The sequence below is a fragment of the Eucyclogobius newberryi genome, unplaced genomic scaffold (assembly GCF_026437365.1).
Source record: "Eucyclogobius newberryi isolate DKJ021-1_F unplaced genomic scaffold, fEucNew1.0.hap1 SCAF_3, whole genome shotgun sequence".
In the NCBI taxonomy this organism is placed as follows: domain Eukaryota; kingdom Metazoa; phylum Chordata; class Actinopteri; order Gobiiformes; family Gobiidae; genus Eucyclogobius; species Eucyclogobius newberryi.
This window is the reverse complement of record NW_027315945.1, coordinates 1,927,670-1,953,556: the sequence shown is the minus strand read 5'-3', so window position 1 is coordinate 1,953,556 and position 25,887 is coordinate 1,927,670. Positions and strand designations below refer to the sequence as shown.

The following is a 25,887-nucleotide window of genomic DNA, read 5'->3' as shown; positions in this document are numbered from 1 at the left end:
AGGGGTCAGAGGCTTCAACAGTCCAGGGGTCAGAGGCTTCAACAGTCCAGGGGTCAGAGGCTTCAACAGTCCAGGGGTCAGGCTTCAACAGTCCAGGGGTCAGAGGCTTCAACAGTCCAGGGGTCAGAGGCTTCAACAGTCCAGGGGTCAGAGGCTTCAACAGTCCAGGGGTCAGGCTTCAACAGTCCAGGGGTCAGAGGCTTCAACAGTCCAGGGGTCAGAGGCTTCAACAGTCCAGGGGTCAGAGGCTTCAACAGTCCAGGGGTCAGACTTCAACAGTCCAGGGGTCAGAGGCTTCAACAGTCCAGGGGTCAGAGGCTTCAACAGTCCAGGGGTCAGAGGCTTCAACAGTCCAGGGGTCAGGCTTCAACAGTCCAGGGGTCAGAGGCTTCAACAGTCCAGGGGTCAGAGGCTTCAACAGTCCAGGGGTCAGAGGCTTCAACAGTCCAGGGGTCAGAGGCTTCAACAGTCCAGGGGTCAGGCTTCAACAGTCCAGGGGTCAGAGGCTTCAACAGTCCAGGGGTCAGAGGCTTCAACAGTCCAGGGGTCAGAGGCTTCAACAGTCCAGGGGTCAGGCTTCAACAGTCCAGGGGTCAGAGGCTTCAACAGTCCAGGGGTCAGAGGCTTCAACAGTCCAGGGGTCAGAGGCTTCAACAGTCCAGGGGTCAGGCTTCAACAGTCCAGGGGTCAGAGGCTTCAACAGTCCAGGGGTCAGAGGCTTCAAGAGTCCAGGGGTCGGGCTTCAACAGTCCAGGGGTCAGGCTTCAACAGTCCAGGGGTCAGAGGCTTCAACAGTCCAGGGGTCGGGCTTCAACAGTCCAGGGGTCAGAGGCTTAAACAGTCCAGGGGTCAGAGGCTTAAACAGTCCAGGGGTCAGAGGCTTCAACAGTCCAGGGGTCAGAAGCTTCAACAGTCCAGGGGTCAGAGGCTTCAACAGTCCAGGGGTCAGAGGCTTCAACAGTCCAGGGGTCGGGCTTCAACAGTCCAGGGGTCAGGCTTCAACAGTCCAGGGGTCGGGCTTCAACAGTCCAGGGGTCAGGCTTCAACAGTCCAGGGGTCAGAGGCTTCAACAGTCCAGGGGTCAAAGGCTTCAACAGTCCAGGGGTCAGGCTTCAACAGTCCAGGGGTCAGAGGCTTCAACAGTCCAGGGGTCAGAGGCTTCAACAGTCCAGGGGTCAGAGGCTTCAACAGTCCAGGGGTCAGGCTTCAACAGTCCAGGGGTCAGGCTTCAACAGTCCAGGGGTCAGGCTTCAACAGTTCAGGGGTCAGAGGCTTCAACAGTCCAGGGGTCAGAGGCTTCAACAGTCCAGGGGTCAGGCTTCAACAGTTCAGGGGTCAGAGGCTTCAACAGTCCAGGGGTCAGAGGCTTCAACAGTCCAGGGGTCAGGCTTCAACAGTCCAGGGGTCAGAGGCTTCAACAGTCCAGGGGTCGGGCTTCAACAGTCCAGGGGTCAGGCTTCAACAGTCCAGGGGTCAGAGGCTTCAACAGTCCAGGGGTCAGAGGCTTCAACAGTCCAGGGGTCAGAGGCTTCAACAGTCCAGGGGTCAGAGGCTTCAACAGTCCAGGGGTCGGGCTTCAACAGTCCAGGGGTCAGAGGCTTCAACAGTCCAGGGGTCGGGCTTCAACAGTCCAGGGGTCAGGCTTCAACAGTCCAGGGGTCAGAGGCTTCAACAGTCCAGGGGTCAGAGGCTTCAACAGTCCAGGGGTCAGAGGCTTCAACAGTCCAGGGGTCAGAGGCTTCAACAGTCCAGGGGTCGGGCTTCAACAGTCCAGGGGTCAGGCTTCAACAGTCCAGGGGTCAGAGGCTTCAACAGTCCAGGGGTCAGAGGCTTCAACAGTCCAGGGGTCAGAGGCTTCAACAGTCCAGGGGTCAGGCTTCAACAGTCCAGGGGTCAGAGGCTTCAACAGTCCAGGGGTCAGAGGCTTCAACCGTCCAGGGGTCAGAGGCTTCAACAGTCCAGGGGTCAGAGGCTTCAACAGTCCAGGGGTCAGGCTTCAACAGTTCAGGGGTCAGAGGCTTCAACAGTCCAGGGGTCAGAGGCTTCAACAGTCCAGGGGTCGGGCTTCAACAGTCCAGGGGTCAGAGGCTTCAACAGTCCAGGGGTCGGGCTTCAACAGTCCAGGGGTCGGGCTTCAACAGTCCAGGGGTCAGAGGCTTCAACAGTCCAGGGGTCAGAGGCTTCAACAGTCCAGGGGTCAGAGGCTTCAACAGTCCAGGGGTCAGAGGCTTCAACAGTCCAGGGGTCGGGCTTCAACAGTCCAGGGGTCAGAGGCTTCAACAGTCCAGGGGTCGGGCTTCAACAGTCCAGGGGTCAGGCTTCAACAGTCCAGGGGTCAGAGGCTTCAACAGTCCAGGGGTCAGAGGCTTCAACAGTCCAGGGGTCAGAGGCTTCAACAGTCCAGGGGTCAGAGGCTTCAACAGTCCAGGGGTCAGAGGCTTCAACAGTCCAGGGGTCAGAGGCTTCAACAGTCCAGGGGTCGGGCTTCAACAGTCCAGGGGTCAGGCTTCAACAGTCCAGGGGTCAGAGGCTTCAACAGTCCAGGGGTCAGAGGCTTCAACAGTCCAGGGGTCAGAGGCTTCAACAGTCCAGGGGTCAGGCTTCAACAGTCCAGGGGTCAGAGGCTTCAACAGTCCAGGGGTCAGAGGCTTCAACAGTCCAGGGGTCAGAGGCTTCAACAGTCCAGGGGTCAGGCTTCAACAGTCCAGGGGTCAGAGGCTTCAACAGTCCAGGGGTCAGAGGCTTCAACAGTCCAGGGGTCAGAGGCTTCAACAGTCCAGGGGTCAGAGGCTTTAACCTGATCGAGAGACTAAATCTCACGATTTAAAGATATTTCAATTGAACTTTTGTACGTCGTTATCCTTTATTTTGGTAGTGAAGGTGAGCGGGGGGAACATGCGGGGGACACGGGCGCCGCCATGTTTGTTGTGATGACGCTGCTGGGCGTGTTTCAATCCCAGAATGCAAAGCACATGTCAAATTCAATATGAAATCCACACAATGATGCAGAACAACGTGAGCAGTGACAACACCAGTGGCGCCGACAGAGGCAAACCAACCAAAAAAGGAAATACAGTTCAATCCTACACGATCTGTCCAGTGCAGAAGCATATGGAGGAACCAAAATGTATATGTAAATGTCTCGTGCAATGTGTTATTTGTCCCTTGGGATATAACATAAGTTGACCAGAGCTATACAATTATTCAACACAGCGCTTTTGGAAAGAACGGTCGTTGAGTCGGCGAAATATTAGTAAAATAAAATAATTTGGTGTTATTTTGACAAACTGCTGATATTTGTTTTCTGTCGGCTAGTTTTATACCGGGTCGGTCGCGTTACGGCAAACAGACATATTATTTTGCTCAGCCTAGTATTGAACACATAGTTTAAAAAGGGGCTGCACAATATTGGCAGAAACTGTGATATGGGTCCAGTACTGTGATATCAATATTATTGTGATACTTTGCTTTTACCCAAATTTAAATACTTAACTAGGTTGAAAAAAAACTATTATAAATAGTATGATCATTAATTATTTTTACTGTGGACTGTGCAGCTTAACAGTGTCTGTTTTGATCATCATGTTTCTGCGATCTTTACAGACTTCTCATCCCATTACAGGGATGTAATGACACGTGTACTACAGGGCTGTAATGACACGTGTACTACAGGGCTGTAATGACACGTGTACTACAGGGCTGTAATGACACGTGTACTACAGGGCTGTAATGACACGTGTACTACAGGGCTGTAATGACACGTGTACTACAGGGCTGTATTGACACGTGTACTACAGGGCTGTATTGACACGTGTACTACAGGGCTGTAATGACACGTGTACTACAGGGATGTAATGACACGTGTACTACAGAGATGTAATGACACGTGTACTACAGGGCTGTAATGACACGTGTACTACAGGGCTGTATTGACACGTGTACTACAGGGCTGTAATGACACGTGTACTACAGGGATGTAATGACACGTGTACTACAGGGATGTAATGACACGTGTACTACAGGGCTGTAATGACACGTGTACTACAGGGCTGTATTGACACGTGTACTACAGGGCTGTATTGACACGTGTACTACAGGGCTGTATTGACACGTGTACTACAGGGCTGTATTGACACGTGTACTACAGGGCTGTAATGACACGTGTACTACAGGGCTGTATTGACACGTGTACTACAGGGCTGTATTGACACGTGTACTACAGGGCTGTAATGACACGTGTACTACAGGGATGTAATGACACGTGTACTACAGAGATGTAATGACACGTGTACTACAGGGCTGTAATGACACGTGTACTACAGGGCTGTAATGACACGTGTACTACAGGGCTGTAATGACACGTGTACTACAGGGCTGTAATGACACGTGTACTACAGGGATGTAATGACACGTGTACTACAGGGATGTAATGACACGTGTACTACAGGGCTGTAATGACACGTGTACTACAGGGCTGTAATGACACGTGTACTACAGGGCTGTATTGACACGTGTACTACAGGGCTGTAATGACACGTGTACTACAGGGCTGTATTGACACGTGTACTACAGGGCTGTAATGACACGTGTACTACAGGGCTGTAATGACACGTGTACTACAGGGATGTAATGACACGTGTACTACAGGGCTGTAATGACACGTGTACTACAGGGCTGTAATGACACGTGTACTACAGGGCTGTATTGACACGTGTACTACAGGGCTGTATTGACACGTGTACTACAGGGCTGTAATGACACGTGTACTACAGGGATGTAATGACACGTGTACTACAGGGCTGTATTGACACGTGTACTACAGGGCTGTAATGACACGTGTACTACAGGGATGTAATGACACGTGTACTACAGGGATGTAATGACACGTGTACTACAGGGCTGTAATGACACGTGTACTACAGGGCTGTATTGACACGTGTACTACAGGGCTGTATTGACACGTGTACTACAGGGCTGTATTGACACGTGTACTACAGGGCTGTATTGACACGTGTACTACAGGGCTGTAATGACACGTGTACTACAGGGCTGTAATGACACGTGTACTACAGGGCTGTATTGACACGTGTACTACAGGGCTGTATTGACACGTGTACTACAGGGCTGTAATGACACGTGTACTACAGGGATGTAATGACACGTGTACTACAGAGATGTAATGACACGTGTACTACAGGGCTGTAATGACACGTGTACTACAGGGCTGTAATGACACGTGTACTACAGGGCTGTAATGACACGTGTACTACAGGGCTGTAATGACACGTGTACTACAGGGCTGTAATGACACGTGTACTACAGGGCTGTATTGACACGTGTACTACAGGGCTGTATTGACACGTGTACTACAGGGCTGTATTGACACGTGTACTACAGGGCTGTAATGACACGTGTACTACAGGGATGTAATGACACGTGTACTACAGGGATGTAATGACACGTGTACTACAGGGCTGTAATGACACGTGTACTACAGGGCTGTAATGACACGTGTACTACAGGGCTGTAATGACACGTGTACTACAGGGCTGTAATGACACGTGTACTACAGGGATGTAATGACACGTGTACTACAGGGCTGTAATGACACGTGTACTACAGGGCTGTAATGACACGTGTACTACAGGGCTGTAATGACACGTGTACTACAGGGCTGTAATGACACGTGTACTACAGGGCTGTAATGACACGTGTACTACAGGGATGTAATGACACGTGTACTACAGGGCTGTAATGACACGTGTACTACAGGGCTGTAATGACACGTGTACTACAGGGCTGTAATGACACGTGTACTACAGGGCTGTAATGACACGTGTACTACAGGGCTGTATTGACACGTGTACTACAGGGCTGTAATGACACGTGTACTACAGGGCTGTAATGACACGTGTACTACAGGGCTGTATTGACACGTGTACTACAGGGATGTAATGACACGTGTACTACAGGGCTGTAATGACACGTGTACTACAGGGCTGTAATGACACGTGTACTACAGGGCTGTAATGACACGTGTACTACAGGGCTGTAATGACACGTGTACTACAGGGATGTAATGACACGTGTACTACAGGGCTGTAATGACACGTGTACTACAGGGCTGTAATGACACGTGTACTACAGGGCTGTAATGACACGTGTACTACAGGGCTGTAATGACACGTGTACTACAGGGATGTAATGACACGTGTACTACAGGGCTGTAATGACACGTGTACTACAGGGCTGTAATGACACGTGTACTACAGGGCTGTAATGACACGTGTACTACAGGGCTGTATTGACACGTGTACTACAGGGCTGTAATGACACGTGTACTACAGGGCTGTAATGACACGTGTACTACAGGGCTGTATTGACACGTGTACTACAGGGATGTAATGACACGTGTACTACAGGGCTGTAATGACACGTGTACTACAGGGATGTAATGACACGTGCGCTTCACTTCAGCACAAACACAGGCAAAGGAAAAGCCTGTAGCTCTTATATGGCCATGAGGATATTTTGTGGATATATTGCAGCCGTGACAGTTGTGATATACAATGAGGCGTTTCATCCACACACATGACACAAAAACACGTACGCTGATGCTGCTCCTGGATCTCATTGTTGACAGAGTTGATCTCATTCTGGAGCTGGTTCCAGTTGAGCATGGCCCCATTGGACTGTTGTTTCAAAGACATCAAAGCATCAAAATATCTGAAAAATGATTGATAGTCATGTCAGTGTGAGTGAGAGGGGTAAAACATGAGTGACAGATGTGGCACTACCTGTGCAGCAGCTCAGGCTCCACATCACTGAGAGCTGCTGAAGAACTGACCAATGACGAGTTGAACTTTTGCATAATCCCCGCCTCAAGAGCCTCATTAATGACAGCAACAGACGTCAGCATCTCCACGGCAACAAACAGCTCCTCGTGCAGCAGCGCTCCCTAGTGGACACAAAGAGCACCAGGTAACACTAGGACAAGCTGTGTATCGCCTGTGGAACGTTATGTTCCATCCACCAGGTGTAACACCTTGAACTGTGGTCTGATGGTCTAATAAAATGTACCAAATACAAAGCAAACAGGAGAGGAGACCAGGCACAGCCCTGTCTCACCCCTCTGTCCAGAGTCAGTCTGTCTGATAACTACTGATTCTAATTCTTGATGTTAGACCACAGTAAAAACAGTCCCAATATGTTTTATAATGAAGTCGTCCATTTGATTATTTTTTTTTACTCTTTAAATATGGCGCGTTAACAGAATCTCTGTCAGCAGCTGTGTGGGGCATGTTAGCCTTGTGAAGCGAGCCGTTTCCCACCGGAGCTTTGCTTGTTTAGTTTCCGTAGCGATATCAGTCTGTTTTTTTCCGTGTTTCCTCATCTCTTGCTCCTTGTTTCTTGGGATTGTGTGGGTGAAATGACGAGAGTGAGACTCTGGTCTGACGTCAAGTCCTGCAGTATTTAACACCACAGACTCAGACTCTCAGAAACCACTGATAAAACTAGTCCTGAAAAATAAAAACCTTGCATAATAAATGGAACACTAAAGTCTATGAAAAGAAGAAAAAGCTTTATAAGAACAAAAGTTTCCGCAGCAAATAGATATACAAAATGAAATGAATTTGTATAAACGCAGGGTACGGGAGCACGCCGAGGACGCAGGGTACGGGAGCACGCGGAGGACGCAGCAGAGGACGCAGGGTACGGGAGCACGCGGAGGACGCAGGGTACGGGAGCACGCGGAGGACGCAGGGTACGGGAGCACGCCGAGGACGCAGGGTACGGGAGCACGCAGAGGACGCAGGGTACGGGAGCACGCGGAGGACGCAGGGTACAGGAGCACGCGGAGGACGCAGCAGAGGACGCAGGGTACGGGAGCACGCGGAGGACGCAGCAGAGGACGCAGGGTACGGGAGCACGCGGAGGACGCAGGGTACGGGAGCACGCGGAGGACGCAGGGTACGGGAGCACGCGGAGGACGCAGGGTACGGGAGCACGTGGAGGACGCAGGGTACGGGAGCACGCGGAGGACGCAGGGTACGGGAGCACGCGGAGGACGCAGGGTACAGGAGCACGCGGAGGACGCAGGGTACGGGACCTGCGGGTTACTGACCTGCGGGCCGTGCCTCTGGATCTGCTGGAGCTCGGAGTGGTACAGCCTGTAAGCAGAGGGCAGGACAGGGGGCAGGTCCAGGACAGGGCTCATCAGGGAGCTCAGGGTGAGGCTGGGGTCTGAACCCTTCAGACACTGGTTCAGCTTCAACAAGGCCACGTCCACTGAAACAAGCAACAGAATGATGACTACTACTCGTAATACTCGTATGCCCCACTGCTTTTAAATCATGGGCCTACTCCAGTGATGTACCAGTGTTAGGTACTCTTACTTTGCCCTGGAAAACTAACATGTTACGTTACTGCGCTACTGTGTTATAAAAGTATCAGGTTAGAGTAGTCTTGCGTTACCAATAATTAACATCACCGTATAACCAATTTCATCAAAATAATCATCCAAAATATTAAATAAACAGGGGTTTTGGGGAGGCCATGGAGGAGGACTATCGGTCGCCCCCAAAGAAATTCTGGCAAACCGTCCGGCGCCTCAGGAGGGGAAAGCAGTGCGGGTGGAGACCTGCTGACCACGACTGGGGATGTGGTCAGACGGTGGAAGGAATACTTTGAGGACCTCCTTAATCCCACTGTCTTCAGAAGAGGAAGCAGAGACTGAAGACTCAGAGGCTGACTCTGCCAACATCATAAGTGACTTCAGCTTGGGTGATGGACAGAGTGGTGGCAGGGCTCCGGGGGTGGATGAGATCCTGAGGACCTAGTCTCTGGATGTTGTAGGACTGTCTTGGTTGACACGTCTCTGCAACAGGGCGTGGCGGTCGGGGACAGAGTCTCTGGACTGGCAGACCGGGGTGGTGGTCCCTCTGTTCAAGAAGGGGGACCGGAGGGTGTGTTCCAACTACAGAGGGATCACACTCCTCAGCCTCCCATAAGCTCTATTCCAGGTCCTGGAGGAGAATCTGACCCATAGAACCTCAGATTCAGGAGGAGCAGGTTTAGGTCCTGGTGGTGCAACACTGGAACAGCTCTATACCCTCCATCGGGTGCTCCAGGGTTCATGGGAGTTTGCACAGTCACATGTGCTTTGTGGATCTGGAGAAGGCTTTTGACCGTCTGCAGTGCGCATGCTCACAACACGCTGCACACGCTCACAACACGCTGCACACGCTCACAACACGCTCACAACACGCTCACAACACGCTCACAACACGCTCACAACACGCTGCACACGCTCACAACACGCTGCACACGCTCACAACTCGCTGCACACGCTCACAACTCGCTGCACACGCTCACAACTCGCTGCACACGCTCACAACTCGCTGCACACGCTCACAACTCGCTGCACACGCTCACAACACGCTGCACACGCTCACAACACGCTCACAACACGCTCACAACACGCTCACAACACGATGCACACGCTCACAACACGCTGCACACGCTCACAACACGCTGCACACGCTCACAACACGCTGCACACGCTCAAAACACGCTGCACACGCTCATAACACGCTGCACACGCTCACAACACGCTGCACACGCTCACAACACGCTGCACACGCTCACAACACGCTGCACAACACGCTGCACACGCTCACAACACGCTGAGCTCTGGGAATGTGCTGAACAAATGACTTGTATGTGTTGTATGTATTATATGTGTTGAATGTGTATTTCTTGTATGTGTTGTATGTATTATTTGTGTTGAATGTGTATTTCTTGTATGTATTGTATTTGTTGTATGTGTAGAATGTGTATTTCTTGTATGTATTGTATGTGTAAAATGTGTATTTCTTTTATGTGTTGTATGTATTGTACGTGTAGAATGTGTATTTCTTGTATGTATTGTATTTGTTGTATGTATTGTATGTGTAGAATGTGTTGTATGTATTGTATGTGTTGTATGTGTTGTATTATATGTGTTGTATTGTATGTGTTGTATGTATTGTATGTGTAGAATGTGTATTTGTTGTATTTATTGTATTTGTTGTATGTGTTGTGTGTGTAGAATGTATTGTATGTGTAGAATGTGTATTTCTTGTATTTGTTGTATTTCTTGTATGTGTAGAATGTGTTGTATGTATTGTATGTGTTGAATGTGTATTTGTTGTATGTGTAGAATGTATTGTATGTGTTGTATGTGTAGAATGTGTATTTCTTGTATGTATTGTATTTGTTGTATGTATTGTATGTGTAGAATGTGTTGTATGTATTGTATGTGTTGAATGTGTATTTGTTGTATGTGTAGAATGTATTGTATGTGTTGTATGTGTAGAATGTGTATTTCTTGTATGTATTGTATTTGTTGTATGTATTGTATGTGTAGAATGTATTGTATGTGTTGTATGTGTTGTATATGCGTTGTATGTATTGTATGTGTAGAATGTGTATTTCTTGTATGTATTGTATTTGTTGTATGTATTGTATGTGTTGTATGTGTAGAATGTATTGTATGTGTTGTATGTATTGTATGTGTAGAATGTGTATTTCTTGTATGTATTGTATGTATTGTATGTGTAGAATGTGTATTTCTTGAGAACTCAGGAATTCCACAGAAATACATTTCTTGGATCTTGGATGATCTTTTGGTGTTTAAAGTGAACTTACTGTGACTCTTCTTCCGAGCCTTTTGGTTTGCTGTGGACACGCCCTCCTGCAGCTGCTCAGGATCCAGCGCGTCCACACATCCCTGCTCCTGGGAACAGCACAGAGTCAACATGTGGAGGGTCCACCACCTGCCTGTCATGACATCATGCTCTAGCTTTGCCAGGGCGACGTGGCATTAAACTCATCCATCTCCAGGGAGACAAGCATCATCAGGTGGCAAGTTACTAGTAAGATCTGTAGAGAGGCGACCCTGCTCACAGTCAGACTGCATGTTTTAGCCAATAACAAATTCATGGCTTTGAGAAAAATAATTTCATCCTGAATTTGTTAGAACCATTCTCCATTCAAAAGATATGATATAAGATATAGGGTCAAACCACAGTGACAACTACAATACACTAGAACATGGTGCCAGGGGTCTCTCCACGTACATTCAGGGATAGCGGCGGGGGTTAGGGTAGCGGGGGCACCATCTCTAACATGATCAATCAAAATGGCCCACCATCCCATTTGACAGGGGGGGAATTAGTTTAAATGACTGTCTTTGTGTTATTTATCATGATTCCATTACGTTTTGTATGTTTAGGCCTATACACCATGTAATAGTGTCCATCCATCCATTTTTTTTCTTCTGCTTTATCCGGGGCCGGGTCGCAGGGGCAGCAGTCTAAGCAGGGACTCCCAGACTTCCTCCTCCCCAGACACTTCCTCCAACTCCTACTTGGAGCCGATTCTCATCCCAGTCGCTTCATACTCGGCTCAAACCGTCCCAGTGCAGCTGCAGGTCCGGGTTTGATGGAGCCATCAGGACAACATCGTCTGCAAACAGCAGAGATGAGATCCTGTGGTCCCCAAACCGGACACCCTCCGACCCCTGACCACACCCTCCGACCCCTGACCACACCCTCCGACCCCTGACCACACCCTCCGACCCCTGACCACACCCTCCGACCCTTGACTGCACCTAGAAATTCTGTCCATAAACACTATGAACAGAACCGGTGACAAAACACAGCCCTGAGGAGTCCAACATGCACTGGGAACAGGTCTGACTCAGGGATCATCTCAAAATGGGTTGAAGCTGAAAAGACTTAATATTTTTCGTCTTGGGGGGTTGAACCTACATTTCGTCTTTTTGTTGCTTTGAAGCTTCAATACATCTTTGTGGCAGTCATTGTTTTGAAATGCTAAAAAACTGCAACAAGCATTAGGCCAACATTAGGCGGCGGGTGCGTGCGCGGGTGTTGAGGGGAGCGCACGGGGGAGCACGGCGCACCGTGGGCCGCGCAAGGGACGGGGCGGGCGTCACCAACGCGGCTGGTGCAGAAAAGCTTTTTTGCGGCAAGATGCGGCGCAGAAAATGATCAAGAGATTTGGCTCTAGTCACGTGCTACGCACTGACCAGAAGAAGGAAACAAAACAAACCCGCATGAGGTTTCGGCCAATCACAGAAGACGTGAGATTCTCACTGAGACAAAAGGGCGTGTCCTGCTCCTGTCACTCTGACATGTCTCAGGTCTAAACTCAGGCAACTGACAATGACAGGTTTTGACAAGAAACATGAGTTTCTCACTCTCTCATCCTCTTGAGACCATCTCAATGTGGTCATCTCACAGTTTGGGTTGAATGGGACGGTCGTAGGGCCCCTAGGGCCCGTGGACCATGTGGATTGAGTAAACAGACATGAGTGACAGGTGACATTATTTGGAGAGTTCATAACTTCTACATATAAACTTACCAAAGGATGTTCAGGAATGTTCACTAGAGGTGAGCAGGTCTATCAAGCTACTATCGTTTTATCAACACGTAACATTTTATGTGAAGCCAGACTTAAGTCTGGGGGGGAGGGGTCCAGAGAGAGACGGAAAAAATTAAGTCTTTTCAGCTTCAACCCATTTTGAGATGATCCCTTACTGCAGTGAACACAGCTCCTGCTCCGGTCATACAGGGACCGGACAGCCCTGAGCAAAGGGCCCCGGACCCCCCAAAGGACACCCCGAGGGACACGGTCGAAAGCCTTCTCCAGATCCACAAAGCACATGTGGACTGGTTGGGCAAACTCCCATGAGCCCTGGAGCACCTGATGGAGAGTCTAGAGCTGGTCCAGTGTTCCACGACCAGGACGAATGTTACAGTGTGTTCAGGCTTATACACCGTGTAATAGTATGTTTAGTATGTTTACAAATAGAAGTTGAAACTTTATACTTTACAACCACGTAGTCCTGAATACTTGATATGATTAATAAACCACTCAAAAGAATTACATATTTAGTCCCTGAACCAAGAACTTTACTTTCATAAGAGCGACATGCTTTTTGATATTAATATTCATAGTTTTAAATATCTATAGCCTACATATCGCTTACATCTTCAATTTCTTACATAATGAATTCATGAATATGATTTCAAACTGTACATTTCACTTTATCTTATTAATAAAGGGAGGAGAAGGGGATACCAGAGCTTTTTGCTGTCGGTCCGTGTCGAGCTGCTCCATGTACCACAGGGCCAGCTCTGGACGGAGGCCTCGAAGTGACAAACAAGGCAAACTGAGAGCTGAGAGCAGAGCCATCTCATCACCTGAGTCCAAGGCCTGGTCCACCTGCTCCACAGCCCAATGCACTGAAACACAGCAGGTCACATCACCACTCGGGCAGTGCAAGAATTCTACATTGAGCTTCAGTCATTTCTGCAGTATATCACCCGTCAAATGTAAACTTCTGTGAAGTATCTCTTGCATCCTGGACCGCATTCCCACAATACAGGGTTCAGAATAAGCGAAATGCGATGCAATTTCTCTCAAATGTGATGCATTCGTCAGAAAAAAGTGTGTTTGTATTGCAGTTTTTGAGATTAAAAAATGCGCCCAAAAGTACTGATCACTCGTCAATCGATCGTCAATAACGGCATGACACATGTAGGACGCTGTGTTGACATGACGAGTCCCGCTGCTTTCTCAGATCGCGAGTCTGAAAGTGGGAGGAGCAACGTGCGTCATATTCACAGATTCAGACTTTCGAGGTCAATAACTCCTAAACGCCAAAGTCTTTGCAGATCATTCACTGTCAAAATATTCATATTTACACTGCAAAGTGACACAACCTCGTTTTAAACAATCAGATGCATATTTTGGGCGCAGCAAATTACACTGATCCGAATGTGCAGCAGGAGCCGAGACGAGTGCTTAGGGACCGTCATCAAATGTGCAGCAGGAGCCGAGACGAGTGCTTAGGGACCGTCATCAAATGTGCAGCAGGAGCCGAGACGAGTGCTTAGGGACCGTCATCAAATAGCAAATCCAAAAATGGAAACTTTTTATAGCTGGAATGGAACGTCAAATAGAGACAATAAATACACCATGATGGTCGCCACAGCAACCTTTATGTTTCCATCAGAAACGTAATAAATATTTTTGGGGAGTGTAAAGACAATTAATATGTAAATGAGACTCCTGCAAATAGTCATCTGATGATGATGTGGAAGAAAGATGTGAATAACACCATCTGACTTGGTGTTAAAGGTGGTATGGACGATTTTTTTCAGCAATTTTTGTATCATATTTCCTCGTGGCGTGGATAAATCATTTGTCCTGCCACGTATCAATCATAAAACGCACCTACCGCTCACCTGCAGCCGCGTCAGGCTCTTCCCCACGTTTCCGCATGTCTAAGCGCATGGATCTATCATAATATAGTTCCCTCAGTGTGCGGGACCAAATTAGGACGGAGATAGACAGTTCGAGTTGACTCATAAGAGACGGAAATCTATGGGAGACGAGATGCGATGTGATCCGTTGCGCTAATAAACAAACGCACGTGTGTGTTGTATCAGTCCACCCGGGGGAGTGGCATGCGCACGGGGGAGTGGCCTGCGCACGGGGGAGTGGCATGCGCACGGGGGAGTGGCCTGCGCACGGGGGAGTGGCATGCGCACGGGGGAGTGGCATGCGCACGGGGGAGTGGCATGCGCACGGGGGAGTGGCATGCGCACGGGGGAGTGGCATGCGCACGGGGGAGTGGCATGCGCACGGGGGAGTGGCATGAGCACAGGGGAGTGGCATGCGCACGGGGGAGTGGCATGAGCACTTCCGCCTGAGTTCTCAAATCGCCGAAAAATCGTCCATTGCCCCTTTAAGTCAAAGGATTGAAACTACAAAAATGAATGTTTTGGCCAGATTTCTCTATCTGTTCCAGACTTCCGATTTCCATCCCCAACTGTTTGATGATGGAATAAAACAATCTCTAGATTTGTGTGGCCAGGGAAAAAAGAAAAAGGAGGCAATAGGAGGCTGGGGTTTAATCAGAGCGTTGCTCTTATATCAATACATTATTAATCTGGACAGCTACTACACTAAATATATTAAACACAAATGGGAGGGAGGTCATCTTGTTTTGACAGATGAAGAGTGGGAACATGTGTGTACTGGAGTAACGGACATTAAAAAAAACATTCAGACCCAATTTGTACATGTTTTTAGTGATGGGGAAACCAGAGCACCCATTGCCATAAGGGAGAGTCCACAAAGAACGGCCCCGTGCAGGATCAAGAAGTGATGACAGGACCTTCTTACTGAGAAGCGACAGGGCTATGAAGGGTTTAGGCTTTGTTCAAACGATCAATGGCAATGATTAAAAGTATGTTTGTTGTATCAATCAAATGGTAAAGTATTCAGGTCCTCTGCAGTCTCTGATGTGATCGCATTAAACTCACTGTTGACCATGTTGATGTTCTGCTGGATTTCCTTTTGAGTGAGGTACTCCTCATAGATGTCCTTCTCCTCACTTCTACCCTGAAACAGGAATCAAGAGAAAGAATTAGGGCAACAAAACTTAAATTTGAATTGTCTCAATTATCCAATCACAAACCCTAACCCGCTGCAGTTATTTAGCCTATATAAGCCCCTAAAAATTAAAAAATCTGATTCTGACTGTCTACATCAGTCAGGATCAGAAATTGTCATATAACACATTTCGCAAAAATAGGAACTTGTCTCGGCGTTAACGTGCAACATAAAACAATAAATAATTAAACAATAATAGCAAAGTCTATAGAGTCAAATATGGCACACATAAATTAAGAAATTAGGTTCTGGTCCAGGGGGAGCGGCCTCCTGCCAGAGGGGAGCGGCCTCCCGCCAGAGGGGAGCGGCCTCCCGCCAGAGGGGAGCGGCCTCCCGCCAGAGGGGAGCGGCCTCCCGCCAGAGGGGAGCGGCCTCCCGCCTGAAGGGAGCGGCCTCCCGCCTGAAGGGAGCGGCCTCCCGCCAGAGGGGAGCGGCTTCCCGCCAGAGGGGAGCGGCTTCCCGCCAGAGGGGAGCGGCCTCCCGCCTGAGGGGAGCGGCCTCCCGCCAGAGGGGAGCGGCCTCCCCCCTGAAGGGAGCGGCCTCCCGCCAGAGGGGAGCGGCTTCCCGCCAGAGGGGAGCGGCTTCCCGCCAGAGGGGAGCGGCCTCCCGCCTGAGGGGAGCGGCCTCCCGCCAGAGGGGAGCGGCCTCCCCCCTGAAGGGAGCGGCCTCCCGCCTGAAGGGAGCGGCCTCCCGCCAGAGGGGAGCGGCTTCCCGCCAGAGGGGAGCGGCCTCCCGCCTGAAGGGAGCGGCCTCCCGCCTGAGGGGAGCGGCCTCCTGCCAGAGGGGAGCGGCCTCCCGCCTGAAGGGAGCGGCCTCCCGCCTGAGGGGAGCGGCCTCCTGCCAGAGGGGAGCGGCCTCCTGCCTGAGGGGAGCGGCCTCCTGCCAGAGGGGAGCGGCCTCCTGCCAGAGGGGAGCGGCCTCCTGCCTGAGGGGAGCGGCCGATCACCTTCTCATCAGAGGGCGCAAGTCACCTATTATCTTTGAATAGGATGGGCAGGTGCTCCAGAGTGCCAAATGTATCAGACAGGGTCACTTTCTTAAGAGATTGTCCCTTATGCCCCCAGCAGAAAAACAAACTGTTTGGCAACTCCATTATTTCCTCTGTCATTTGTAAAACACTGAAGAGAATCATGCTTCTATAAAGCAAGTTCATTATAACTAGTTTGTTCAAAGCAGATCATATTGTATTGTCTGGTTTATGTTCGGTGGCTGAAGAGGTGCTCATACCCGATTCTTTGCATTGAGCGCCTTCTGCCTCTTGTTCTCCTGCAGCAGCTCCTGGTACACACTGATCAGTGCTTCATGCAGGTATTCAATCATAGCATTGGGATTCTTCAGGGCCTGAGCCGTCACCTCCGCTTGGCCCCTGTCCACCGCCTCGTTTATGGCGATGACCGCAGCATGCGCTGAAACAACAGGTTTAAACATGCTGCGTGTACATGCAGCGGTTTAAGAACACACAAACCTGCTGCCTGGTCCACCGACAGCTCATTGGCCAAAATTCCACCGATTTTATTAAAGGCCGGCATCTGGATCCCATATCTGTCCAACTCCAGCTTCACGTTGTTGAGCTCTTCCTCTGAAATACAAGTCATACAAGTTCACACGCAGAGCATAGTGAGAACAGAATCATTCCAGTGAGATAAAGCACCTGTGAAGTCGACTTTCCCGTAAAGGTCATGGATTTGAGGAGCGAGTCCCAGTCTGTGCAGGTACAAACTGAAGAGGCACAAAGTTACTGACCAGAATCACCCACATTTATATTTGATCCATTATTCAAATAAAGCAATGAATCTGTCTGACAAATGTTCACACAATGTGATGCTAATTACGGCTCGTTTGTCTCTATTTAAACTCTTTCTCAGGCCAGATTATAATTATAATATATATATATGGAACCTCTGGTTCAAAATAGTAGCTGTCAAAAGGTATGTTTACTCTGCCTGGAAAATCCAGATTGATACATCTACATCTCTACATGTGTGTACTTTTCTACAGATGGAGATCATCTGTCACTGTCATAAAACGGCTCTAAATGCCAAAAGATCCATGAGCCCCTCTTTTCCCACGTGTCACATGACTGTCCCTTTGTATTGAACAAGTGAGTGTCCGGATCACAGGCAAGTGGGCTAGAATAATCAGATTACACACTACTGTAATCAGATTACACACACTACTGTAATCAGATTACACACACTACTGTAATCAGATTACACACACTACTGTAATCATATTACACACACTACTGTAATCATATTACACACACTACTGTAATCTGTGGATCTAATTATTCTGTATTTACAGTGCAAGAGAAATTATTCTTTCAATGAATCCATTTCCCTTTTATTTTCAAGAGGGTCTACCTGAGGGCGTGGCAGAGGGTCTACCTGAGGGCGTACCTGAGGGCGTGACAGAGGGTGTACCTGAGGGCGTGGCAGAGGGAGTACCTTAGGACGTGACAGAGGGTGTACCTGAGGGCGTGACAGAGGGTCTACCTGACGGCGTACCTGAGGGCGTGACAGAGGGTGTACCTGAGGGCGTGGCAGAGGGTGTACCTGAGGGCGTACCTGTACCTGAGGGCGTGAAAGAGGGGGAACCTGTACCTGAGGGTGTGACAGAGGGTGTACCTGTACCTGAGGGCGTGGCAGAGGGTGTACCTGAGGGCGTGACAGAGGGTGTACCTGAGGGTGTGGCAGAGGGCGTGGCAGAGGGTGTACCTGAGGGCGTGGCAGAGGGTGTAACTGAGGGCGTGACAGAGGGTGTACCTGAGGGCGTGGCAGAGGGCGTGACAGAGGGTGTACCTGAGGGCGTGGCAGAGGGCGTGACAGAGGGTGTACCTGAGGGCGTGGAGGCAGTAGACCACACGGGGCATGTTCTTTTTGTCATAAACATCAGTCGTTTCTGGATAAAAGATCTGTAAAAACAACATGAGTCAGAACCCGCCCCATAGGACGTGTGTGGTCACATGACATAGTACCGAGGGCAGGCCCAGCGCCGTCATGGCCGCTCTCCAGTGGTTGATGTTGTCAGTGTGACGAAACTGAAGCCCCAGCGCCTGAAACACAAGAGCCTCAACTGTAACAAACATGTCATTTAGAGGAGGCTTTAGAGGAGGAGGGCTTCAGAGGAGGCTTTAGAGGAGGAGGGCTTCAGAGGAGGAGGGCTTCAGAGGAGGAGGGCTTCAGGGGAGGAGGGCTTCAGGGGAGGCATTAGAGGAGGAGGGCTTCAGGGGAGGAGGGCTTCAGGGGAGGAGGGCTTCAGGGGAGGAGGGCTTCAGGGGAGGAGGGCTTCAGGGGAGGAGGGCTTCAGAGGAGGAGGGCTTCAGAGGAGGCATTAGAGGAGGAGGGCTTCAGGGGAGGAGGGCTTCAGGGGAGGAGGGCTTCAGGGGAGGAGGGCTTCAGGGGAGGAGGGCTTCAGGGGAGGAGGGCTTCAGAGGAGGAGGGCTTCAGAGGAGGCGGGCTTCAGGGGAGGAGGGCTTCAGGGGAGGAGGGCTTCAGGGGAGGAGGGCTTCAGAGGAGGAGGGCTTCAGGGGAGGAGGGCTTCAGAGGGGGAGGGCTTCAGAGGAGGAGGGCTTCAGGGGAGGAGGGCTTCAGAGGAGGCTTCAGAGGAGGCTTCAGAGGGGGGCTCCAGAGGGGCCCGGGACAGTTCTGTGGGGGCCTGTGACAGGGGGCTCACCTGGTATCTGGCCTGGTCCACGTCGTACATCTTCTTTAAAGGCACAGTGTCCGGGCTGAAGTGGTGTCCCAGTTTGGCCAGCAGCACCCCGTTCCTCAGGCACTCCTCCAGCTCTGTGGGGGGGGGAAGCTCCTCCCCCAGACACGCCTCCATCCACCTGCACCAACCACACGTTTCACTGAGATGATACATTCAACATGTTGACTTTGTGTTGCAACAGAAACATGTCATATCTATATTTAAAATCAGAAAAATCATATGTTCCTGTTTGTGATGCATGAATCTGGATCATGTTCTCCCTGAGTCCAGAGGACGGCTGTGGGGAAGGCGGGGCTAGCTAAAAGTAGGCGTGGCTAGCTAAAAGTAGGCAGAGCTAGCTAAAAGTAGGCGGAGCTAGCTAAAAATATGCAGAGCTAGCTAAAAGTATGAGCTCAGCCGCTGCAGTTTACATGAAGGCGGACCACGGAGTGGGGGCCACAGGGCGGGCCACGGAGCGGGGGCCACGGGGCGAGGGCCACGGGGCGGGGGCCAGGGAGCGGGGGCCACGGAGCGGGCCACGGAGCGGGGGCCACGGAGCGGGGGCCACGGAGCGGGGGCCACGGAGCGGGGGCCACGGAGCGGGGGCCACGGAGCGGGGGCCACGGAGCAGGGGCCACGGAGCAGGGGCCACGGAGCGGGCGATGGAGAGGTGATTACTAGATCACTATTTTATTCAATAAACTGAAGTGGCTTTTGGCCGAGCGCTGTGGGTCAGAGGAAGTGACAGGGACTGACCGCTTGGCCTCCTCCAGGTGACACAGGTACTGATAAGCCACACCCTCCATCCTGCGCAGGTCCATCTCCTCTGCTGTCAGGCGCTCCCCTGAAACACACACATGTAAGACTCACAAGACTGTATATAACCACTGTCACACACTGCGGTGTACATAACCACTGTCACACACCAGTGTACATAACCACTGTCACACACCAGTGTACATAACCACTGTCACACACCGCAGTGTACATAACCACTGTCACACACCGCAGTGTACATAACCACTGTCACACACCGCAGTGTACATAACCACTGTCACACACTGCGGTGTACATAACGAAAGTTACGACTGTAACTACGGTTCTATGAATCCCGTATGACCGCCAGAGGCGGTGCATAAAGCACTGGATGATCATCCTTGCGCATACACAGGTCGAGAATTAATAACAAAAAAGTCACCTTTGACCCCCCGGTGGCTCACGTGAGTCTATATAGTCACGTGACACCGGGAGCTCAGTCCCTAGAAACCTCGCAAAGCACGAGAATTCCGAGGGACCGGATGCTCTGGCGGTCATCCAGGATTCATAGAACCGTAGTTACAGTCGTAACTTTCGTTCTATTTCATCCCTACTGACCGCCAGAGGCGGTGCATAAAGCACTGGATGACGAATACCAGCAGGGTCCCGAGGAATAGACAAAACCATACCTCAATGGGACGCAGAAGAGTGTTGCCGGAGAACCTCTTCCAGCGGTTGTGGAGAAACCACATTCACTCTGTAGAATCTTGCAAATGTATTCGGGGATGTCCAAGAGGCCGCCGCACAGATCACGTCCAAGGACACCCCGTTCATAGCGGCCCACGAAGTTGAGAGCCCCCTTGTGGAGTGGCACCTCACCCCGGACGGCAACGGTCGCCCTTGTCGAGTATAGGCTTCCGTGATTACATCAACAATCCAGCGCGCGAGACGCTGTTTGGACAGAGCCTGGCCCTTGCGCGGGCCGGCAAAACAAACAAACAGGCTCTCAGATTTGCGTATCAACGCTGTAGCACGCACATATGCCTCAAGCGCACGGACAGGACACAGCTGTTCGGCGGCAGATCCCGCACCAAAACGTGCAAGTTGTAGCGGGCGGTTGTGCCTCTCCGACAAAATCACCTTTGGAACAAAATCTATATTCGCCCAAAGGGAAACCCCAGAGTTGTCGGGGTGCCAACGAAAACAGGAGTCTGCCACGGACAAAGCCTGGAGCTCACTCACCCGCTTCGCAGAGGCCATCGCCAGAAGGAATGCCGTCTTCATTGACAGCCATTTAAGGTCAACCTGCGACAGAGGCTCAAATGGAGAGGATCGCAACGCCTCCAGCACCAGGGACAGGTCCCAGGCCGGGGCCACAGACCGGGCCGGCGGATGCAAACGCCGAGCACCCTTTAGAAAGAGGGAAATATCTTGGTTACGGCCAACCGAGAAACCATTCCACCCCACATGCCCACAAGAAATTGCGGCAATGTATACCTTCAGGGTAGATGGAGAGCGCCCCTGGCCAAGTAGCTCCTGCAGGAATGGAGCACCGTTGACACAGCACAATGCACTGGATCCTCCCCGCTTTTGCGACACCAGGCGTCAAACAGTTTCCACTTGCAGGAATACAGAAGACGGGTAGACCGGGCACGAGCATTGCTTATTGTGTTCCCAATCTCCCCGGCGTACTTCGAGAAGGTCAGGCCGGGCCCTGCAGCGGCCATACCCAGAGCTTCAGGCGCTCGGGATTGGGGTGCAGAATCTGACCCCCTAGTTGAGAGAGGAGATCCCGCCTGGGGGGGGAGACGTCCCGCTGTGCCGCAGCAGAGCCTGCGCAGCAAAGGAAACCATGTCCTCCCTGGCCAAAACGGGGCCACAAGCAGGAGACTGTGGCCCTCCTGAAAGACCCTGAGAAGCGTCTGATGAATCAGGGGGAATGGGGGAAATGCATAAAGCATCGTCCTCGGCCAGTCGTGAGCCAGTGCGTCCTGACCCAGTGGGCTGGCCCTGTCTGCCAGCGAGAACCACTGAGGGCAGTGTGTCGCGTCGCGGGAGGCAAAAAGATCCACCTGTGCCCTGCCGAAGGTCTCCCAAATGTCCCTCACCACCTCCGGGTGAAGCTGCCAGTCCCCCGGCAGCGGCCGATGGCGAGACAGGAAGTCCGCGGACACATTCCAAACCCCCGGAATGTGAACCGCGCTCAGACTGGCAAGGCGCGGGGTAGCCCAAGTCAGGACCCGTTGTGCAATCCTGAACAGGGTCACCGCCCCAGTGCCGCCCTGGTGATTTATGTGAAAAACCACACTGGTGTTGTCGGACCGTACCATGACAAGACGGCCGCGCAGGTGTGGCAAGAAATGGCGCAGCGCTAGCTCGACAGCCAAGAACTCCAGCACATTGATGTGCAGCCTGCTCTGCCTCTGGGACCATGACCCTTGCACCATCCGTGCCTGCCATGTCGCACCCCAGCCTAGGAGGGATGCGTCGGTGTACACAACCTCCCGTCTGGAAGGAAGAGGCCCCAGCGGAACGCCCTGTGTCATAAAGGCCTCGTTCCGCCACCTGCATAGAGACACCCGGCATTGGGGAGATACGGGTAGCCGCTGCCGCCTGTGATCCTGACGTGTGGGGTCCAGGTGTAGGCTGTTGAGCCACATCTGAAGGGGGCGCAAAGACAGCAGCCCCAGAGGAACCACCGTTGCGGCCGCAGTCAGCTTGCCCAAGAGGCTTAGGAACAAGACGTAGGGAAGAGAACTCCCCTGTCGAAAGTCCCGCAACATTCCCAAAATATCGTCCACCCGCTTGGGCGAAGGGCGTGCAGTCGCTGTATGGGAGTCGAGGACCATGCCGAGGAAAGTTGCTACCTGTGACGGCGCAAGGCAACTCTTTGCCAAGTTCACCCGCAGCCCCAAGTTGGCCACGTGCCTGAGCACAGTCTCTGTATCTTGAAGCGCCTGCTCGTGGCTGGGCGCACAAATGAGCCAGTCGTCCAGATAGGGCAGAATCCGCAACCCCTGGGCCTGCAAGGGGGACAAGGCTGCAGCGACGCACCTTGTAAACACTCGAGGGGACAGATAACCCGAATGGCAGGACCCTGAACTGGAAGTGTTCTCCCCGGAAAGCAAAGCGGAGAAACTTCCAATGTGGCGGTGCAATGGGGACATGAAAATATGCATCCTTCAGGTCTACTGTTGTGAACCAGTCGCCTGGGGAGATCGCCTGGAGCACTTGTCTGACCGCCAACATTCTGAAAGGGAGTACCTTTAAAAACATATTTAGACCCCTGAGGTCCAGAACTGGGCGTAAATCGCCCGTCTTCTTGGGTACTAAAAAATAACGGGAATAAAGCCCCCTGGATCCAGCAGGGGGTCCACAGGAACTATCGCCCCCTTGTCCAGCAAGGTGCGAATCTCCTGAGAGAGCGCCTGCGCCTTGGCCAAATCCTGAATAACTGTCATTCGGATCCGACCAGGAACAGGAGGCCGGCGGCGGAACTGCAGACGATACCCTTCGGACAGCGTGGCCAGCACCCAAATATCTGGGGAGTGAGCCGTCCAGTACTCCAGCTGTCCTGGGGAAAAATGTCCTACCGCCGGCCCTGTGGCCTCATCTGGAGGCCCCTCGACCCCGCCCGGGTTTGTGGGGGCCACGGCCGGGCTGTGAGGAACGGGACGCACGGGACGGACGAAATCCAAATCTTGGGGCCTGTTGCAAGTCTGAGTCATGATGGGGGGGGTGGTGTGTATCTCCGTGAAGGAACGGGAGGGGCGGCCTGAGCCGGTCGATGAGACCCCCGCCTATGAAGCCCCGCCAACTGTTGCCGTGTACGGCAAGCCTGGGCCGTGCGCTCTAGAGCCTCCAGGGTGGCCGGGCAGAACTGGAACACCCCTCAAGGGCTTCCTACTGGCCTCAGAGAGCGGAGACTGTGCCAGCCATACTTGGCGGCGAGCTTGCACTAATGTAGAGAGCAGTCGCCCTAGTTCCCTTGACATGAGGGCAAAAGCCTGCAAGGAGGCATCAACCAGCCCATGTGTTGGTTGGTCCACTGGCACCGTCTCAAGGGAAACCGACAGGCCAAGCATTAAATGAGACAATGAGTTCCCAATGCGACCCATACGAGCTCCCATGTCGTACGCCTTACACAGAAGGTCGTCTGTAACCCGGCACTGTGGTTGTGGACACCGGGCATTAGTCCGTAAAGTCTCCTCTGGGCGGACGATGAGGGACGCAATAGCCGGCTCCACTGCCGGCATATGTCCCAGGCCAAGCTTCTGAGGATCCTGCATCAGTGCCAAAACCCTGCCATCTGAAGTAGGCCTCGAAAATGCCTTTGGGTCTGTCCAACAGGCATGCAGTTCCTTAATGTACTCCTCCGAGGGGGGAACTGCAAAGTGGGACGCTGCAGCCTGGCGCCGAAAGAAGGCGCTCGAGGGTGCCGCCTCATCCCGCGGAACATCCAGCTTTAAGCGGGAAAGTGCTGTCCGCAAAGCCGCTGTGACAGTGTCATCACTGTCGGCCTGAGAGCCGGCAGAGGCCAGTGAGCCAGATTCTGAAACTCTGGAGCTCAGAAGGTCAGAATCCAGCTGAAACTGCGTGTCTAAAGCAGCCACAGATATGACGTCATCATATACTGAGGCTGTGCCATGCCCCTCATGCCGTTGTGCCACCCCACGACTGGCATCAGTCTGGAGAGTCTGGATAACTGCCCGCATTTGGGCCAGTTCAGATGTCAGCGTGCTCACCTGAGCCGCTAACTTCCCGGGGCCCTTTTTCTTAAATGGGGGGCCGCCTTGAGTAGCCGTGGACGGCCGCTTGAGGCCCCCAGTCTGGCCAGCTGGTAACTGACTCGGAGGCGCCACAGACAACCAGTCTGAAGCGTCCTCGAAAGCCGCCAAGCGCGCCACTCGCACAGACCGGGGCATAACCGAACAGTTGGAGCAAGCATCATCGGAGAGTGCCTCCCGAAGATGATCCACTCCAAGACAAGCAGGGCAGAGATCATGCCCATCGTCAGGCTGCAGCGGTGCCAGGCAGGACCGGCAGCACAGGGACTCCAGCATGATAAGACCAGAGCCAATAGAGTCGGGTCGAGCGGAATGCCACTAGCGACTCTAAGATGTAAAACCTCTTACCTACCCCGGTAAGAGGGGCGCAGCGGGGTCAGGTCGAGCAGTGAACGCCACTAATGACCCGCTATGTGAATGAGACGCGCGGGATCAGACTGAGCTGAGCACGCCACTAATGACCCAATGTAAACACAAAACCAGCTACATGTAACCACCAGGTCGAGCCGAAAACGCCACCGCTGGTGTGTAACTGGCTGAAAACAAAGCAGTTCAGAACTAATGACCCGAACACGGCTATAGTTAGAACTTAGAGCCGCGCGGCTGTATCAGGAAACCAAACAACCGGCTATAGCACGGATAAACACAGAACCGGGTACAATTGTACGGTTCAAATTCAACTAAAAACTACCGAGCGCACGGCTACGGCGAAATGCATTAAAGGGGTACTTACCAGTCGTAGAAAACAACGTAAATATACCTCCTATTGCAACAGGTCCGACACGCTTGTGCAGCCCCAGGAGGGCGAGCGAACTCGCTGCACCGACTGTTCCACAGTCACAGGGCTAACAGGCTACAAGCGGCAAAACAAACCAACTTTGTGGGAAAACAGCAATATTAGCCGAACAACCACGTATACAACCTGCATGCGAGAAGGTGAAAAGGGACTGAGCTCCCGGTGTACGTGACTATATAGACTCACGTGAGCCACCGGGGGGTCAAAGGTGACTTTTTTGTTATTAATTCTCGACCTGTGTATGCGCAAGGATGATCATCCAGTGCTTTATGCACCGCCTCTGGCGGTCAGTAGGGATGAAATAGAACCACTGTCACACACCACAG

At 51.9% G+C, this 25,887-nt stretch overlaps 1 protein-coding gene across 1 annotated transcript in view; it reads right to left on the bottom strand.

Moving 5' to 3' along the window:
* Nucleotides 1-25,887, bottom strand: part of iqgap3 (IQ motif containing GTPase activating protein 3) — a 67,755-nt gene that overhangs the window by 40,634 nt on the left and 1,234 nt on the right. The window contains exons 2-14 of the mRNA XM_072460573.1: nucleotides 19,979-20,066; nucleotides 19,205-19,361; nucleotides 18,507-18,584; nucleotides 18,367-18,443; nucleotides 17,181-17,248; nucleotides 16,995-17,108; nucleotides 16,757-16,935; nucleotides 15,400-15,478; nucleotides 13,148-13,311; nucleotides 10,690-10,777; nucleotides 8,126-8,289; nucleotides 6,798-6,958; nucleotides 6,611-6,726 (exon numbers count right to left, since the gene is read on the bottom strand). Coding sequence (XP_072316674.1) covers nucleotides 6,611-6,726; nucleotides 6,798-6,958; nucleotides 8,126-8,289; nucleotides 10,690-10,777; nucleotides 13,148-13,311; nucleotides 15,400-15,478; nucleotides 16,757-16,935; nucleotides 16,995-17,108; nucleotides 17,181-17,248; nucleotides 18,367-18,443; nucleotides 18,507-18,584; nucleotides 19,205-19,361; nucleotides 19,979-20,066 — 1,533 coding nt within the window. The remainder of the gene's footprint in view (nucleotides 1-6,610; nucleotides 6,727-6,797; nucleotides 6,959-8,125; nucleotides 8,290-10,689; nucleotides 10,778-13,147; nucleotides 13,312-15,399; nucleotides 15,479-16,756; nucleotides 16,936-16,994; nucleotides 17,109-17,180; nucleotides 17,249-18,366; nucleotides 18,444-18,506; nucleotides 18,585-19,204; nucleotides 19,362-19,978; nucleotides 20,067-25,887) is intronic.